General features: G+C 36.9%; 1 protein-coding gene across 1 annotated transcript in view; it reads right to left on the bottom strand.

Moving 5' to 3' along the window:
• The window catches only part of PTPN14 (protein tyrosine phosphatase non-receptor type 14), a 137,113-nt gene that overhangs the window by 94,617 nt on the left and 21,513 nt on the right, over nucleotides 1-20,983 (bottom strand). Inside the window, exon 2 of the mRNA XM_083348766.1 lies at nucleotides 905-1,229. Within this exon, the coding sequence (XP_083204892.1) occupies nucleotides 905-1,078 (174 nt within the window). The 5' untranslated portion in view covers nucleotides 1,079-1,229. The remainder of the gene's footprint in view (nucleotides 1-904; nucleotides 1,230-20,983) is intronic.

Here is a 20,983-nt window from a genome sequence, read left to right as displayed (position 1 = left end):
TTCTCCTTTTATGTTTATTTTTGAAATAAAGTCACTCGCAATATTCATGTACCCTTTTTAAAAACTAGGTGGGCAATTATACCACTGTTATTCATCAGTTTGTCACTAAATTTCAAATGCTGATTTACAGGTCTGTGGCTGAAGAGGCACCATTCTTCCCTTAAGAGCAGGGGTGTCAAACTGCCAGCCCACAGGCTGGATGCGTCATGGTGAAACCGCACTCACCCCACTGCCGGCAATGGGAAAAAAGTCACGACACGTAGCGACACATCACGTGACGTTACGAGTTTGACACCCCTGCTTAAGGGGAAACAGTTATTGTGCTTTAGATTCTTGTGGCAATAAAATCTGACTTGTAATAGCATTGAATTGAGAATCATGTTGAAACTTCAGTATATTTCAGGGAGAAACATACACTAGAGTGGACTGCATACTGCTAGAATCAGCTTTACATCTCATGGATTGTTTAATGAAAGAGAAGAAAAATGGAGTTTAAGACAATTCTTCCAGCAAAGCTGATATATATATTTCATATGTACAGCCACCCCCATTTATAAAAGTGGTCTGATGTCATGTGCGAATGTGGTTGTATTGTTATCCACTCCAAGTGTAAAGCAGTCTTTTGCTTATAGTAAAAAAAAAGAAAAGAAAAGATGTTCCCTTTCATATTAGAGTTTCATCCTGACAGGAAATAACACTGAATCACAATCCAAACTGTATGTAATAGACTGCCCTCATGTTTGGGTAAGCAAGAAACATTTGCCAAAGTTCCATTCGGTGATAAGATCGGACCGATTCCAAGAATAACATGATTCTAATGAACAGATTCCAAATAACAAACTGCCTGAGCTAAAAATATACCGAGCAGCAAGTTACAGATGGTCTTCTCCTGGGTTATCCTCACCTCTGGTAATTCCAACCTCTGAGCCACAGCCTCCAAGCATTCTTGCCCAGTGCTCTCCACAGACAAGGTGCACTCAATCACGCTGTTGTCCAACAGTCGAATCCGGGTCATGAAACAGTTCTTGCTCCGGACATTATAGCGTCGAGTCCTTCGCAATTTCAGCCCAAAAGGCATGTCTGCTTGGCTAAAGCAACTATCCCTCTCCTTCTCACACCTTGGATCTTCTTAGTAAGGAAGGTTTGAATGCTGTTCCTCTATTTCCAGCAATTCTCCTCCAGGTTTGCAAAAGGTTGCCCATGCCAAAGGTGGATACTCCAGCAATATCCTGAAAAACAGCAATGCAATGTGTGGTTAATTGTCATGGAGTAGGCTGGGAAAGGATTTTTCCCTTGGGGCAGTAACAGCTGTTGGCTTTCAAATATACTTCAGACCATTGGCCAAACCCACAAATTTTCTTTGAAGAAACACTGTATGGGTACATGTTCTCTTTGAACTCCCTGTCTACTACTAATTATTTCCTTCTTCAGTTCTGGACTAGAGAAAAGAAGCATACCACTAAGGCAGAAGGACAGAAATTGGAAACAGGATTAGAAAGACTACCAGACTATCTGTATCAATGGCGATTTGCAAACAGAATTCCATTTTGGGGATGCAAATATTTTCGTAACCTGGCTCAATGCTCCGTGGCCTTTTGGGAGGTTAACTCAAGTTAATACACTGTAAATAGATAACATGATACCAAAAGTATCCTTAACCATAATTAGCCCAGGTGCACATCTATAATAACTTTAAATTATTATTAATGCTGATAAAAGCAGGAATTAACTATAAAGCGTTGTTCAGGAGGTCTCCTTGGGAACATTTAGTTGTGGAAAGTCAAACAGTTTTATCAAACAGAAATTATGATAATTAAAATAATTTAGAGTTATAACACAATCATTAAGAGTAGGATGAGGCTGAAATCAATTAAAATGGTATGTGGATGTAAGGGAATGAGTTTTTATAGATACTTTATAGATTTGTTTTTTATTCTGATTATTTGGGCTGGTTGATGTTTTGATTGTTTTGTGAGCTGTCCAAGGTTGTTGTTACAATATGTGTGGCTATGTTAAGTCTTTTTAAATCAATCCATCAATCAAATAACACAGGGTTAGCACAGTTCAGCCCCAAGCAATCTCATTTGCTATTGAAATAAATGTTGCTATGTAGGCAAATCATGGGGAAATCAAGAAGGAGCTGCTCTTGTAAGTTTCCTAATCCAAATAATACCTTCAAAGTAGTTTCACTGGTGGAAAACAAAAGCCTGGTAAATTATTTTTTAAAAAATCTGCACCCTCAAAAACTAAACAAAATTAAAGACAATTGTAAGACCAGTAAGTTATGATTCTAATCCAACATGTTTTTACATTAGTATAAGACCTTCTTCTGAGGAATACATTTAGGTTTCCAATAGTAGTAGGCATTCTAGTTCCTCCAGTTGGACTATACTGTTGTCAAAGGTTCTGGTATTTTTAAAGCCCTAGGATCAGACCAGTAGCTAAGAAAATAAGAAAAAACACATTTTCCCTCTTTTATTATTAACAAATGAATATTAGTTATTCATTCTTTTCTCAGTTTGAACCCTACAGACATTCAACTACTGTAGATATCTGAACACGTTTTCAGTTCCTTCTCCCTTCTGTTTGCCCCTTTGTCTTGTTCCCCTAATGTCAAAGTCCTGATATCAGGAACGAAAAGCTACTGATCTATAGAATGATTTTTTTACACACAAAAAACAAGCAATTGGATAGAATCCTAGTGACAACTAGCCAATCAAGCAACAAGGTTAGGGAATTCTTGGATTTAATCCATACAACTAAAGCCATCAGCTTGGAGAAGACTACAGGAAAAAAACCCAATCCATTCTGTAATAACACAAGAGCTATGAAATGAAAAAGTAGGAAGAACTACCCGTCAAAGTAGTTTCACGGATGGAAAACAAAAGCCTGGTTATTTTTTTTAAAAAAATCTGCACCCTCAAAAACTAAACAAAATTAAAGACAATTGTAAGACCAGTAAGTTATGGTTCTAATCCAACACGTTTTTACCCCACATTACTATAAAACCTTCTTCTGAGGAAACACATTTAGGTTTCCAATGGTAGGCATTCTCGTCTCTCCAGTTGGACTATACTGTTGTCAAAGGTTCCAATATTTTTTAAAGCCCTAACATCAGACCAGTAGCTAAGAAAATAAGAAAAACACATTTTTTTCTCTTTTGTTATCAAAACGGTTGTTTTTCCAATTTATAGGAAAGAAATGAGTGTTCTACATTTTCCCCACAGTTGGGAGCTACAGCAGAGAGGAACCTAATTTTATTAGATGGAGACATCCAACTGATAGAAAATGGAGTCTCACGAACATTCATGTGGAGGCCTAAAGGGACATGCGCTCAGATTAGCTTGAATGAGACTATGTCTCTTTTTGTGATCAAGTCTCAAGTTCTACATGGACGACCGTCCAAATATTCAATATTAGAAATTTAGCTCCTCTAGAGATCTCCACCTGATTATGTGAAATGGAAGGACAGAACCATGAGCACTGCCCATTCTTTTCTCAGTTTGAACCCTACAGACATTCAACTACTGTAAATATCTGAACACGTTTTCTGTTCCTTCTCCCTTCTGCTTGCCCCTTTGTCTTGTTCCCCTCATGTCAAAGTCCTGATATCAGGAAAGAAAAGCTACAGATCTATAGAATGATTTTTTTTACATACAAAAAACAAACAATTGGATAGAATCGTAGTAACAACTAGCCAATCAAGCAACAAGGTTAGGGAATTCTTGGATTTAATCCATACAACTAAAGGCATCAGTTTGAAGAAGGCTACAGTAAAAAAAAAATCCATTCTGTAGAGCTAGAAATGAAAAAGTAGGAAGAATGGAAGGAAACTAGACATGGGTAGGATTGGGTCACATCTAAGTTTTGCTTTTGCAAATTGAACATCAAAACTACTTGGCAATGTTATTTTCCTTATTGTTTTACTTAAATAGATTTCCTTTCATCAGAACAGGCACTCCCTTAGACTCATTTCATTCAGAATAGTGCGCTATGAATAAAAATATATATTCTTTTATATTTCATGGCTTGCTGAAACAAGAAGACAATTGGACAAAAAAACTTGCATATAAAAATTATGGGGACAAATTATGGATCAATGTTATTCAGGTATAATTTAAGGGGCTAGTTATGATCCATAAAAGCCTTACACGACATATACCCTAGTTATTTGAAGGACTTCTTATCTCTTGTGGTATCAGCCAAGCCATTATGATCTAACAGGGTTGGTAAATTCCTGTTTCCTTCAATCCAATAGTGTCATTATCAGATTGCAGAAGCATGTCTCCTCTGTCATGGTAGATGACCTCAGGGATAATAAAGTTACCATTAAGAACTGGGTGGCCCCCATCCTGATAAAGCCCTGGCTCTTTTCCCAGGCTTTAAGCAAAGAAGTTGGGAGTCCCTTGAAAGATATATGTTAGTTGCTGATGGCCAGATTTGCCATATTGTTGTTTTTTGATTAGGATTGTATGTTGTTATTTGTTTTTATTCCAGGAGCCACACAGATGTGGTGTCCAAATCAAATCATCATCAATAATGGACCATTAAATGAGGGCCACGATTTGTTGTTTGGCTGGCATGCATATTTGTTGTATGACAAGAAGGTAGACAATGTGTTTAGAGTGCATATTTTAAGACAGGCATTGTTGAGAGTTTGGAAGAAGTATAGACATAAGCTAGATTGCAAGATACCATTGTGGGCAATTCCAAAACACGCAATAGAAAATATACATGCTGGTTTCAAACATGATGTGACTACGTACAAGGAGATCCTAAGCTTGGAAAGAAATGTTTGGTGTTTGAAATCATATAGCCTCTTGCGAGAAGAGAAGGTTGTTCAAAATTGGTTTCAATATACTCAGTTACGGGCCAGGTGGAAAGAAGACCAGAAAAACAGTTTTACAATGACTGATGAAAATTTGATAAAGCAAATCAGAAATCAGGGACCAGCACATATTAAACAGATATATCTTGCGTTGATAGAGATTGATTCAGAAACAGAACTTGTTAAGGATTGTATGATAAAATGGGCCCAAAACATCCAGGATGTTATTACAATGGACACGTGGGAAAAGATTTGGGTGAGGAATGTAAAATTTACACAAGCTCAAAATCTAAGAGAGAATTTTTACAAAATGTTTTATAGATGGCATTTAGATCCTAAAAAGCTTGCAAGTATGTATCCGAATTATCAGCCTAAATGTTGGAGGTGCGGTGATGAAGACGCAACATATTTTCATATATGGTGGACTTGTAAAAAGGTTAAGGCTTTTTGGATAAAAGTCTGGTGGAACATGCAGAAGATTTTTAAACAGAGGATAAAGTTTTGTCCGCAACTTTTTTTGTTGGGAATAATTACAGATGCTACAGTTGTGGACACTAAGTTGATGTTGAATTTAATTACGGCAGCAAGACTTTTGATAGGTCAGTACTGGAAGAAAGAGGAACTGCCGACCATAGAAGAGTGGACTTTAAAGGTTTCCGACCTGGCTGAGATGGCAAAGATTTCGGCCTATTTGAAAGATCACTCGCAAGAACGCTATATTATGGAATGGAGAAAATGGATTGAGTTTATCCAGAACAAGTATAGGGTTAAGAAGTTTCATGTAGCATTTGAATAAGTCTTCTTTCTTTTTTTCTTTTTCTATTTTAGTTTTTCTATATATATTTAATATTACTAAGGTTTGTTTTATCCTATATAAGCTAGAGAGTGATGGATTTTAGAGTTTATGGTTGTTAGTATATGGTTGTTTATGATTGTTTTTTATATATATATACCTTGTATTTAGCTCTGGGAAGTCGGGGGGGGGAGGGGGGGAGGGGGGAGAGGTAGGGGGGGAGGGAGAAGGGAGGGGGGATTTTTAAAGAAAAAATTGTATGTTAAAACTTTTCAATAAAAATAAATAAATAAATAATGGACCATTAAATCATTAGGTGCTCTTGCCACTCTAGTATGGCCATTTCCTAGGCAGCATCTCTTCCCCTAACCACCCAAGGTCATCCACAGATTTCATTATAAATTTGAAGCACAATTTGGGGGGACGTGAATATGGAATCAGAACTAGGATGTTAAAAGTTTCACTACTGTCATGCCTAGTCCCTAGAGTCCAAAGCAATTTGCTGAGTATTGAGATGCTTTCTTGAATGCCATTTGGGCAAAAAGACAAAAATTAAACAGTACGAATAAACTGAAATAAATTAGGATTTTTCTATACATTATTATTATTTTGCATTCACATGCATAAACGTAACATAAAGCATAACAAGTTTTTTTTAAAAAAAAACAAGAAACAAACAGAATACGGTTCTCTTTCAAATAGCTTTGTTCAAAAGCTTCAAACATCTGTTCACAATGAAGGAGAATATTAAAAATGGCATGAGAAAAATAATTAAAAGCTGTGTTTATAAGAATGAAAATCTTTGTTGCAGAATCCAATGCATGTTTTCTCTTTTATCATGTCCCATTACATGAATGTGAACAGCCACTCCCTAACTGTAGAGTCTTTGCCATAGCACTATTTGGTTTTCCAGAAATGAGACTACAGCATCACAGATGGGTAGATTTCACATTGTTGGTTAAGCCACAGATCATTCTATCCCTTTTATGTACGCTGCATGTCCTGCATATTCAACAGAGAAATTTAACAGGAAGGGGTTGTTCTAATCTCTTGACAGCCGCTGCCTTTCTAGTCTACAAAATATTTTACTAGTCTGATTTTTACTCATGTGAGGAACTGCCCAAAATTGGGATGGAATGCTCTGTCTGTTGATCATGAAACTTTTTTTCTAGTTAGTAAATAATATGCTGCTATGAATTTTTAGAAGCAAATTTTCAAGGAACCTTGCCTGAATGATTCTGTTCCTAGTTTCAGGTATAGCAAAACTCCAACATTTCAAAACTCTAGCATGCTCAGAAGCCAAGATCATAACTCAGTTTAATTCTTTGAATTCTCTACAATCCTGGCTGCACTGTTTCTCCAAACATGTGTCATAGCATTTGTAAAAATATACCCCAGTTAATGTTGGTGACTTGGTATGTTCTTTGACTGATTATTGGAACAAATATTTCTGATTGACCTAATCATCCATCACATATTGTACCTATCTGGAAAAGGCAAAGTAGATTTCTCTGTGGACAGAGGGCTGAAGTCAGAGGACAAAATTTAAAATGACACAATAAAATAACATCATTTAAACATTACATCTCAGCTGGCACTTCTTCAACATAATCATAATCATAATAATAAAGTTGAAAGGGACCTTAGAGGTCATCTAGTCCAACCCCCTGCTCAGGCAGGAAAGCCTATACCATTTCAGATAAATGGCTGTCCAGTCTCTTCTTAAAAATTTCCAGTGTTGGAGCAATTCACAGCTTCTGGAGGCAGGTTGTTCCACTGGTTAATTGTTCTAACTGTCCGGAAATTTCTCCTTAGTTCTAGGTTGCTTCTCTCCTTGATTAGCTTCCATCCATTGCTTCTTGTCCTGCCTTCGGGCACTTTGGAGAATAGTTTGACTCCCGCTTCTTTGCGGCAGCCCCTGAGATATTGGAACACTGTTATCATGTCACCCCTAGTCCTTCTCTTCATTAAACTAGACATACCCAATTCCAGCAGCCGTTCCTTATATGTTTTAGCCTCCAGACCTCTAATCATCTGTTGATCTTCTCTGTACTCTTTCCAGAGTCTCAACATCATTTTTACATCGTGTTGACTAAAACTGGATGCAGTATTCCAAGTGTGGCCTTACCAAGGCATTGTAAAGTGGTATTAATACTTCACGTGATCTTGATTCTATCCCTCTGTTAATGCAGCCTAGCACTGTGTTGGCTTTTTTGTCAGCTGCAGCACACTGCTGGCTCATATATATATATTTTTAATCCCATTTATATCCCGCCCTTCTCCGAAGACTCAGGGCGGCTTACAAGCTTAGCAGTAGCCTTCATTCTATGTATATGCCTGCTTATTTAAGTGATTGTCCACTAGGACTCCAAGATCCCTCTCACAGATACTACTATTGAGCAAGGTACCCCCTATACTATACCTGTACATTTGTTTTTTCTTGTCTAAAAGTAGAACCTTACTTTTTTCACCATTGAATTTCATTTCGTTAGATAGCGCCCAGTGTTCAAGTCTGTCCAGATCCTCCTGTATCTTAAGACTGTCTTCTGGAGTATTGGCTATTCCTGCCAGTTTGGTGTTATCTGCAAATTTGATGAGTTCCATCTATCCCTCGTCCAAATAGTTGATGAAGATGTTGAAGAGCACTGGGCCCAGAATAGAGCCCTGGGGCACCCCACTACACATTTCCCTCCATGTAGATGCAGTTCCATTGAGGACCACACGGTGAGTACAGCCAGTCAGCCAGCTACAAATCCATCTGGTGGTGATGCTGTCTAACCCACATTTTTCTATCTTATCAAGTAGTAGTTTCTGATCTACTTTATCAAGTGCCTTACTGAAGTCCAAGTAAATTGTATCCACAGCATTCCTCTGATCCACTAATTTTGTCACTTGGTCGAAGAATGCAATAAGATTTGTCTGGCATGATCTGTTTTTGACAAACCCATGTTGGCTTTTAGTAATGATTTTGTTTGCATCTAGGTGCTCACTGGTTTGTTGTTTGATTATCTTTTCCAGAATCTTCCCAGGTATTGAGGTCAAGCTGATAGGACTGTAGTTTCCTGGATCTATTTTTTTCCCTTTTTTGAAGATGGGAACTACATCAGCTCTTTTCCATTCCCATAGTAGTTCCCAAGTGCTCCAGGATCTTTGAAAGATATATTTCAGTGGTTCTGAGATCACATCTGCCAGTTCCTTGAGAACCTTGGGGTGTAATCCATCCGGTCTTGGTGATTTGAACTCATCTAGGCTGGACAGGTATTCAGTTACCATTTTCTTGCCTATCATAACTTGTGTTTCTATTCTGTTTTTTATGGCACTATTTTTGATAGGTTGGTCTGTTTTTTCCCCTTTGTGTAAAGACATGCAAAAAACGAGTTAAATAGTTCTGCTTTCTCCCTTTTGCTTGTCACCTTCTTGCCACTTTCACCCACTAATGGACCAATCATTTCCTTTACTTTTTTTGTTTTTTACATGTTGAAGCTTTTTTGTTATTTTTTGACTTTGGTCGCAAGCCTTAGTTCATTTTGAGCCTTAGCTTTCCTCACTTCGTCTTTGCAGGCTCGGGCTATTTGCTGGTATTCTGACTTAGTTATGTGCCCCTCTTTCCACTTTCTATACTTGTCCTATTTATCTTTCAATTTATCAGAGAGTTCTTTATGCAGCCATGCTGGTTTCTTTTGAGAGCTGTTATTTTTCCTCTTTTTTGGTATTGTGCTAGACTGGGCTTTTATTAACTCACTTTTCAAAATTTCCCAAGCTTCTTGAATTGTTTTCCCCTTGAGGATTCTCATCCATGGAATCCTTCCAAAGCTCTCTCTAAGTTTATTGAAATTAGCTCTTTTAAAGTCCAAGACTCTAGTTTGACTGTATTCTATTGCTTGTGCTTCCATAATGATGAATTCCAATACTGCATGATCACTTCCTCCCAAGGTTCCTGTGGCTTCAACACCTTCTATCATTTCATCTCTGTTAGTGAAAATTACATCCAAAATGGCTAATCCCCTAGTTCCCTTCTCTACTTTTTGGGTGACAAAGTTGTCTGCTAGGTTTGTCAGGAATCTGTTTGATCTTCCACATGGTGCAATTTGTCTCCCAGTTGATGTCAGGGTAGTTAAAGTCCCCCATTACTATTGTGATGTGCTTCCTACATACCTTGGTTAGCTGACTAACATACCTTGGTTAGCTGACTAACCAAGTTGTTGTGACTAAACCAGTTGTTCACTCTTGATCTAGACTCTGAACTAACCAGAGCTATGATGTATTAAGGAAGTTAGTTGATTAGTTCATAACTGAGACCAGACACTTTTAAATTTTATCAGAGAAGGAGAAGGAAGACTAGAGCCTGAGACAATGTAGTGCATGCAGAAAAAGACCACTAGGACTTGTAGCAATAAACTTCAGCAACAAACTGCTAAATTTTAGGTCTCTAGTTTCTTTCAATAAATTTGTGATTTAGCCTAAGAAATGGTGATTGTCCCAATTACAACTTCACTTGTATTCTAATCACCATCTAATCACCATATCACAATGCATCTCAGTAAAGTTAATATGATTCCCTGCAGCAGGATTGTAGTTTTCATTAGGACCTTTGAATGTCCTGTTTCCATTGTTCAGGTATAGGTACAAGGAAGACCTAAGAGTATGCTCTGATAACTATTATCAACTTCCTTATGTGTAAATTAAAAGTCAGCTTTACATTAAATGCCTCTTTCTCTTATAGTTGAAGATATCACTAACAGCTTCTGGAATTCTTCCAGCATTCCATATATTATAGAACTGCAGCACACCTATCACAGCTATGCAATTCTGGGCTGGGCATGGATAAGGGGATAATTAGCCCAACTTGCTTGATGAGGTACAAGCCTGCACTTTTAGAAGAGGACATTAAAGAATGCCAAATACCAAAGACAGGTTTCATCTGGAAAGATTTACCTATTTACCTACTACAATATCTACTACTGCTCTGAGTACAAAAACACGTTTTGAAAAGGAAGCCAACGTTTTCTACAAACTAGTTAGAAACAAGAAAACTATTTTAGTTTTGTCAGTTAATTAAAATGTATTTCCCACATAGGGGTTTCATGTTAATTAGAAATGGAAGATTTTCAATTTCTTTTTCCTTTTATTTCTTTAAATCAATTAGTTCATTTAACATATGAACAAAGATTTCCTATGCTTTTCTATAAATGAATACAGTCAACACATCATATGCAGAGTTTTAACAAGTCCCCCCCATTGAAAAATTGAAATGATTATATACTTCTTTGCTATTCTGTAGCTTCCCTCTGCAGGGTTTCTTAGCTGAGAAATATATCATAGTGTTTTCAAATTATGTATTTTGACATGTGCATGCATTTCAAGTTTAACAATTCATTGAATATCTACAATTATATTTTGCTCTAAAGCAGGGGTGTGAAACTGCCAGCCTGTGGGCTGGTTTGTCGGCAATGCAAAAAGAGTCACGATATGTCGCGACACATCATGTGACGTGGCCAGTTTGACACCCTTGCTCTAAAGAGTTCTCAATCTGAACAATTGTCATGCCATGTCACCTTATTAAATTGGCATCAAAACTGAGATTTTAGCTTACTATTATTATTAGCTTACTATTCTGGTAAGCTAATATTGCATATACAGCAGCTGAAGACCTATTTTGAAATATAATGGCAGCTAGAAGAAAATCAGTAAATCAAATGATACTTTCTATAGAAAATTTTGAAATTATTGAATTTTCAGATTGAAAAAAATTAATGATCATGAATTAAAGAGATTCTAAGCTACCTTCATTCACCTGTCAACTAGGAAAATAGTGTTCTAAATTCTACCTGTAGAATCAGTCACTTCACAACAGTTTGAAAAAAAGTGACCTATGACCTATCCTGAAGTTATGACCACCGTCCCGTAGTCATGTGATTGTGATTCAGATGCTTGGCAACTGGCATTCATTTACAACCGTGGCAGCATCCCATGGCCACATGATCATGATCTGTGACCTTCCCAGTTGGTTTCTTTGTGTCAAATAATTTAGTTACATTTTACACAGCATACACATAAAACAATATAAACTAATGGCTTCCAGTTTGCGCACGCGGCGCTTTCGGACATACAGGAAGAGCTCTCTCCCTGCCGTCCGATCCTTCTTCATTGGAGGACCCTGAAAAGGGTCGAAAGTCACCCTAGTGGGGTGACCACCGCAAGGAGGCCCTCCCTGTGATTGCAGAAGGGCGGCAGCCCTCCGCTTGAATCTGGAGCAGCTCCTTTGGCCCAAAGAAGAGATTGGCCATCAAGATGGCCAATCATTAAGCCGTTCCCTGCCAAAAGCCAAAAGCACCACCTAGCACAACGAAGTAATCTGGAGGACCTGGGTGAGACCTTACCTTTCTTATCCCTCTATTTGCCTTCCTGTGGGACTTTTCCAAAAATTTCCCCCCCCCTTTTTTTTTTTTTTAAAAAAAACGGCATTTGTATACTTGGGGAATAACATTTTAAGCCTTAAAGCATTGAAGAAAAAAACTGATTAAGCAAAGAAATTAAGCAATCTTCTTTTTACTTATTAAAAAGCTCCTATTTTTGGTGGGGATCTACTACCCTATTTTCTGTTTAAGATGTGAATTAAGGGAAAAAGAATGGACTAATTATACAAAAGCTTTATATTAATTTGGGGGGGGGAAAGAACTTTACAACTTATTCTACATGCTATTGATGACATCTTGTGGCTAAACATGGAATAGCAAGTAAACCTTTTGCCTACTGTGAGAGCTGACTGAAGAACAGAGCTGTCCTTGACACTATCTTTAAACATAAGTGTGGGAACACCTGGCACTGAAAACAACTTTTAGGAACATTGGAGGTGGAAAATTATTGACTCCTATTAAAATAGCCTCCATGGAAGACTTAGCTGTAAACACCAACAAAATGGATGACTATATCCCACCACTTAATTACAAACTGATATTGGACACAATTTTGGCAATAACTGAGCAAATTAAAGCCAAACTGCATGATAAACCTGACAACTCAAAGCCACCAAATCAAACTTTGACTTTAAATGATGAACTGACAACCCAAAAACAAACAGAAGTGGAAACTAACATCAAAATAGGAGACTTCAAAGAGCAACAAATGCAGCCTACAGAGAACCTTGAAGTCCAAACTCTAACTCCAACTACAAAACTTACAACTCAAAAAACAACAATACCTGATGAAAGGAACATTAAGAGCAAAGATATCAAAGGCCTTCAAATACAGTACATTGAGGATGCAGCTAATCAAACGATAACATCAGCTACTATTTTCTACCTAAACCAGGTGGAAATGGATGAAGAAAAAGACCAGACTGAATTAATGACAATTATATTACATCAAACATTAAAAACTGAGCTATTAAAGCAATATTTCAATGACTATAAAGGGGACACCTGCTTTACAAAACTGTCTTTTGGATGGTCTTCCTTGGATTCAAATAAGAAGTGGAGGAAGAAAGGGAGACACATTTAGAATTTAAAGGCACTAAGATGGAAGCCTGATTGGCACAAAAGGAAGGCGAGAGTTAGATGTAAAAAATTAGACTTGTCTCTTTTTTGGGATTTGTAAGGTCAGAGCTTTAAAAATCTCTTTTGATGGACTAAGGGAAATCTTTACAAAAAATAAAATATAAAATATAAACTGATTTTATATTTAGGTTTTAGAACTTTAAAGGAAAACAAAATTAAGCTTCTAGAAGATACTTTTGAACTATACCATAGAATCTAGAATTTTATAACAAAAGATAGTATTTTAATAATTGTTGAACTGTTAAGACAAAAAATATATTTCTATTGGTGATTTGTTAAGATGAAAACTAGACTTTAATGGTAAAACATAAGAATGTTTTGTAATGAACAATGTAAGTTTTGTAGACAAGAAAATTATTCTTTATTGAAATAGGGAATTGTGGGTTACCCAAAAATTAAGCTTTCTTTTGTATATTATAGGCTACTCTAGAATATGCTATTGCAATTAGGTAAAATTTAAAAACAGGATATTGATATGTATTAGTGAAAATATATTTAAAAAATTGTTAATTGACTAGGTCACAACTAGAAATGTATTAACTTGATTATTTTGACTATGTGATAACTAAGGGAATCAGAGAGGGAATCCTTGTTGATGCAACCTGAACTATTTACAAACAACTTTTTGTTATTTTGACTACCCAATGCCTCATAAATACATGTATATGTAAATATTAAAAAATCAATAAAACTTGTATAAAAAACAATATAAACTAACAATCAAGAGAAATGATAAAGAATAAAAAAGAGAATAGGGCTAGAAATATGAAAATGTATAAAGAAAAAGAAAGGAGAACACAAATATAATTTCTGACTTTTTCTTACAAACTTATAAAGGACATTTACATTCAACTCTTAGTTTAAGATTGTAATATGTCCCTTTTCCTCTCTAAAGAAAAGGGGAAATAAAAATTAAGAAAAAAACCTTTCCCCCTTTTTAAATTTTAACAATCATCAATTCCATTTGTCAAAATTTGATTTTTCTCCATTTCCTACAAAAAGTTTCAGTCGGTTTCTGACAAGCAAAAACAAAAGAAGCTGGATTTGCTTAATGACTATGGTGATTCACTTAACAAGCATAGCATAAAGGGTGATAAACTGGGTGTGATCACATGATGCATCATTTAATGACCGTGCCGCTTAACAACAAATTACCCAGTACTGATTGTGGTCGTAAGTCAACCTAACAGAGCTACCTGCATTACCTCTCTAATACTCCCTTAGTATGTTTCAATGGGCTCTAAACCTGATTTTTGCAAAATTCTTTTTCCTAAAAGATGCTTTTCCTCTCACCTGTTTTACCTGCCTCACAAGGCTGTTGTAGGTAAAATAAATGGGACAAGGTTACATTGTACCTTAAGCTCTGGGGGGGGGAAGGCAGGATCTTTATTAAATCCTTCTTTTATAAATCCCTTAGCTCTTGAACCCTTAGTACTACTTGAAAGCAGGGGACTAAATTACAGCCTTTTTCACCAGGGTGGAAACTGGTGATATCCAAGTGTGGTATTTCCTGGAAAGCTTCCTCACCACAAGGCTACTTTGAAGAACTTTGTATAACTTTTATTCTATTATTATCTATATGTCACATCCTGAATATTAAATTATCTCTTTTTTACTCTTTCGGCAATCGAGAGGTCAAGAATAAATATGTCTGATATGTAGTTCAACATCCCCAGTTTTGAGGGAGGATCATCCTTGTTTCATTTAACTTTCTCTGCAAGGGAGAAGTTAAACCCACATTTTTTTAGTTCTTTTATTTGGGAAGGAATTAATAAGTGCTCTTTTCATTTTTATTTTCCTTGCTAAGATCTACCATATGTTGTGTTTTATTGGTAATATGTAAGTAGAAAGAGTTCTAGATATTTTAGAGCCAAATATAGGGATTAAAAAAGGCATACGCAGCCATCAAGTGGTTTTAATTTGAGGGCCGAAAAAAAGAAAGACGTTTAGAAATAAAAGCTGCCTCGTTTAAATTATATCTTTACTGAAAAAATAGGGAAATGGATACACACACAAATATTGTGTGTGTGTGTGTGTGTGTGTGTGTGTGTGTGTGTGTGTGTGTGATCTCTACTGTAAATAATTCCTAAAAGCTTTGTAATACAAATTCAGGCAAGACTGTTTATAGTACTGGATTACTATTATTTCAATTCCAGTACACAGATGACAACAAAAAGGATCTTTCATTTTATGTTCCTTTTGATTGTTTCCTCAAAAGGTGTACTTTTTTTGTTAAAAGAGTAAATTAGTTGACAGTTTTCCCAGCCTGGGTTAGGTCTTTGATATGCAAAGCAGTACAGAACTGAGTCCAAGTAACAAATATGGGTACAATTAATGCTCAATATATGGCTATTCATTTTACAGTCATTCAAAGTTACCAGGGCCTTGCATAAAGTGATTTATGACCATGTAATTTGCTTAATATTTATTTATTTATTTATTATGGGACTTATATGCCGCCCTATCTCCCAGATGACTCAGGGCGGCTAACAACAATAAAAACCAACAGTACAAAAGTTAAAAAAAATTAAATAACAGCCCCAAATATTAATTATACAGTTAAAATTAAGACTTTTAAAAACCCATCATCAATCCAGGTCAGCCTGATGGAAAAAGAACGTCTTGAGGTCGCGGCGAAAGGACCGGAGGTCCGGGGCCATCCGAAGCTCAAGGGGGAGTTGATTCCAAAGGGCTGGCGCTCCCACAGAGAAGGCCCTCCATGTGTGTTGTAAAAATGGTTGTAAAACAAGGTCCATGTGATTACTAACTTAACACATTGCTTAGCAACTAAAATTTTAGTCCCAATTGTGGTCGTAAATTGAGGACTACCTGTCATTCTCTGGCATCCTTCAGAACAGGGAAAAGATAATTTAAAAAAATAGATATTATGATTGGTTGTGCAGTCAACCTGATGTTTAGGCTGGATTTGGAATGCTTAACCACCTAGAGAATCCTTCCCAAGGACCCTCAGTTGTAAGCCATTGGCAGGTTCTATTTTTACCCAATTTCCTTTTGATCTTTTGTAGAAATTATCCATGCAATGCTTTTCTTTGCAGGCATTTTATTCCTGCTTTTATTACATTATTGCAATGTTCATGTTTTGTTTTTTGAACATTCAGTAATTTTGAATGTTTAACTTGCATCAATGCTTGTTCTTGGCTATGTTTTACATAATCAGCCAATTCATGCTTTTCTTGGTTGACAGCTAGTTTGACTTGAAGTAAATCGCTACCCCCATTTCTGCAGGGCAGGTATAATCTATCAATATCACTATGTGGATGTAATGCATAGTAAATACTCACTAGCTTTTAAAATTTTTGATCCAAACTACCATATTCCCTTTGTGTCCAGTTATGCCAATCCAATCAATAAATTGTATAACATATATGGTACAGGTATTGATGGTTTTGATGGTGTTTCCACCGTACAATTTGTCTTTAGCACTTTTCTCTCTCTTTATATATATATTCTTTAATAATCACGTTTTTAACTTGTCCATGCTTGATTTTGTCTATCTGTAAAATACCCAGCTATGTGTAGGCCTCACCTTGTTAGCTTTTGATAATTAGGCCATTTGGCATTTTAATTTGATTACTGTATAGAATTTTACCCCAGTTTATTGTTTCTGTAGCACATTTCTCTAGACCATGGGTAGCCAACATGGCTGGCTCAAGAATTCTGGGAGTTGAAGTCCATGAGCCATAAAAGAGCCAAGGTTGCCTACCCCTGCTCTAGACCACATTCCATTGGTATATTTGTGCTAAAATTCATAGCATATTTGTCAATGACTGGACTTTGATTTCTGATTTTATTATAATTTTATCCCATTTTTTTCATATTTGTTCAACTCAAGATGGCAAATATACTTAATACTTCTTCCTTCTATTTTCCCTACAGCAACCACCCTGTGAGTTTGGTTGGGCTAAGAAAGCGTGACTAGCCCAAGGTCACTCAGTCTTTAAGCTTTCATGTTTAAAGGAAACCTAAAACTCACAGTCTCCTGGTTTCTAAATTAGCATCTTGACTACTACTACAGTACACCATAGTTTTTGTGGATCCAATCTAAAACAAATAAATAGTGCAGACATCAATGTCATTACCATTATTATTATTTCCAATGTAAAAATAAAGATATTTATGAAGACCACTTTCCTAATCCAGTCACTGACAAATACTGTATGATTTTTTAGCACAAATATAGCAATGGAATGGCCTAGAACAGGGGTGTCAAACTCAATTTCATTGAGGGCCGCATCAGCATTGCAGTTGCCCTCAGGGGGCCGGGTGGGTATGGCCAGGGTGGGCGTGGCCTACTGGGTGGGCGTGGCTAGAGTGTGTATGGCCTACTGGGTGGGCGTGGCCAGCTCTACATCGTTCGCATCAAGGGTGCCTATGGGGGCCTGGGCAGGAGTGGGACAGATCTGAGGGTCTCTGGCAGAAGGAGTGTCTCTGGGCCAGGGCCAAGGCAGTGGGGGCCATTCCCTCACTGTTTCCAGGATGGCTTCAAGGGCCACATGAAACCACTTCGCGGGCTGGATCTGGCCCCCGGGCCTTGTGTTTGACATGTCTGGCCTAGAAAAATGTGCGACAGTAGCAATAAATTGGGGTAAAATCACAAACAGTAATCAAATTAATTGTGGTATATTAATTGTGGTACTTAGCAGATATACCTATGAATTCTAGGAGATGGATGAATAGATGCCTGGATAAATAGATGCATGATATAAAAGTTCTTGTGGTTATTAATGTCAAAAAAACTATAAAAGTTTTTAACAAAATTTCAACCAATGGGCAGAAAGGAAGATATTTTAGAATACTATAATGAATAACATAAGGTAATATTTTGACTTCAGAAAAGCCAGTACCTAACAATCATCCCAAATTGGAATCATATTCTCTACAGCAGAGATGACCAAATGTTTAAAATTTAGAGAACACAGATTTCTGACACTAAATTTACAAGAAATCACTTATTTGTCTTGGATCCCAGAAATGGCAAGCACTATGAAACTTTCCACTTTTGCACAGGGAAAGGCTCTAAAATTCTGATAGGAAAAAAATCCCTTGTATGGAATTAACATTTTCTTAATTAGGATAAGAGGTTTCAGGCAATCCAACCATCCTGACAACTAACGGATTATAGAAATATTATATTGTCCAATTGCTGTCTTTGATGAACAATGAAGGAGATGATCTTCCCTTCTGTTACTCTCAAACTAAGAATATATCCTTTCCAGAGCCATACTGAAACCTGTTTTCTCAGAGTTCAGAAAATTTCTAAAACTGTTTCCCAAGGCTTTTAATCTGTATTACTTAAGGGTACTCTTTTTGTGGTTTAGTACTCTGGTTTGTTTGTTTTTGAGTTTGTTAACCATCCTGAGAATTGAGTGCTGTAGAAAGGTGGAGTACAAAACAAATACATACCAACAAAGGAATAGTGTATATTTTGGTTACCAAAAAGAGTATTTTCCCTTAATGTTGCCCAAACTATTATTATTTATTAAATTAGTTTGCTACCTGTCTCTCAACAACTCTGAACAATCAAATAAAAACTTTAAAAACAAGAAATAGATACTGTGAAATTGGTTCTCCAGTTTCCCTTAATATGCTTATTGCTATTTTTGTTTTTGATAGCTGTATGTGGTTTCTGATACTAAGTCAATTGTCTTCTGCCTGCTTCCTCTCATTTAGAAAAAAACCAAGAACACTTAAAACATACTTCATTCCATTAAGACTTCATAATGAGGAAAATCCATCAAAGACAGACATCAGAACAATGCTAAGGGCATATCATATTTGAGGCACCCCAACTGAAATGCTCTCTTATTACCAGAATTAAAGGAACACAATAATTGGCCAGGTATCATGGAAATATTTTAACGTCACATAAATCTCCTTTTCAAACAGAATAACAGAGTTGGAAGGGACCTTGGAGATCTAGTCCAGGGGTCTTCAAACTTGGCCCTTTTATGACTTGCGGACTTCTACTGTTCTAGTCCAACCCCATGCTCAGGCAGGAAACCCTATACCATTTCAAACAAATGGGGGTCCAATCTCTTCTTAAAAATCACCCACAACTCCTTCCTTGACAAGAACTCAGAATGTCATGGTTTTATGAACTTTACTATACACTGCCCCAGGGAACTCATTGATGGACTGGAATCATTGCAAGCATATGCACGAGAGTACCCCTTTCTTCTGCCATGCATCTGAGAAGCAGAGGATGTCATACTCACTGACAAAAATTCAATAGTAGTTCGCAGATACGGGGTGGAGGTCCAAAGTTTCCTGAACACAGAATGGAGATTGGAGAGTTTTAAGCAAGCAATGAATGTTCTGGTTTGCATGATCAGGCATTAACTTGCTTTTCTGCATACTTGGAATGTAAGGGATCTGAATGTTAAAACAAGGAACACTTCCTGACCTGGTATTTGTTAAGGTTGCTTTGAGTCTGTAGATGCTCCAGGTTCTTATAATAATTTCTAACTTCTACAGGATAACTCATACCTCCAGGAAATGGCTCCAGGTCTTAAAGGGCTCTTTAATGGATGAAGCCTCTTGATAAAGACATCAGCCTCACTTGGCTTACAACAGCTGTTGGAAAGGCTGCTTTGAAATCCCACTTGAAAGGAACATCTTTTTGAGAAATCAAGTCAGTGAAGTGGCCACACTTGCAACGTTAAGAATATTTATGGTAAAAGTCAGCGAACACCATAAAATGCTTCACTTTTTTAATAAAAACAAAAGGAATGCAGAAGTTCCCATACTATAATGGATTATACTTTAGATCAGGGGTCCCCAACCCACAGTCCATGGACTGGCCCCGGCCCACTGCATGCCAGAAACTGGGCTGCACAAACAAGTGAAGCACCATCCATGGAATGCAGGCAGCACATGAAACCACGCCCCCTGCAATCCGCAGAAAATCCTCTCTCCATGGAACCAGTCCCTGGTGCCCAAAAGGTTGGGGGCCGCTGCTTTAGATTTCCAACTGAAATCTTTCAGAGGAAATATGGAATACAGTAGTAAAAAAACCCCTAATATAAGAACATAAAAGGGGGAAATCTTTAATGTAACACACAAACTATTATCATTAAAACACTAAAGAACCACTTGAACATCTGGAGGAGAGGATCTCAAACTAAATAAGCAAGTTATGTAAATAACCAATCAATCACAGCAGATACAATTTATTCATTTCTGAGAGATTGAAAAATTATCTGTCAATCCACAAGGCTTTAAGGTATACTCAAACTTCCCATTATGACAACCAAAACTTGTTAAATAAATATGTCTCTAATGAATGAAGGTAAATATATGTGTCCCAGGACAATGTCCAATCGAATCCAATCCAATCCATTTGGATTCTCATATTTTTCTAGCAAGGAAGTTAGATTGGTGTTAGATTGTTATAGCACAATTGCCATTGTTAAGAGTCTTGGCCCCTGTTGGGAGAGGCATCATCTGTGGTATTAGTGGTGCTATATACTTCTGAACTGCAGGCTGGTCTGGCTAATTCAGAAACTGAGATATCTGGCTTTCTGGGTAACCAATTCATTCTGGTACTGGAACAAGGTGTTAGCTATTGGATCAATAATCAGCTGAGCCTCCAGAGAATTGGTAGTGATTGCATAAATCTTTAATCTGTAGACAATATTTTTATTTTATTTATTTATTTTAATTCCATTTATATCCCGCCCTTCTCCGAAGACTCAGGGCGGCTTACAAGCTTAGCAGTATGTCTTTTCCAGTTGTGGTAGGAAAAATGAGATGGCAATCAAACTATCAGAGCTCAACAGTATGTTG

The sequence above is a fragment of the Vipera ursinii genome (assembly GCF_947247035.1).
Source record: "Vipera ursinii genome assembly, chromosome: 1".
Classification (NCBI taxonomy): domain Eukaryota; kingdom Metazoa; phylum Chordata; class Lepidosauria; order Squamata; family Viperidae; genus Vipera; species Vipera ursinii.
This window is presented reverse-complemented; position numbering and strand designations above follow the sequence as displayed.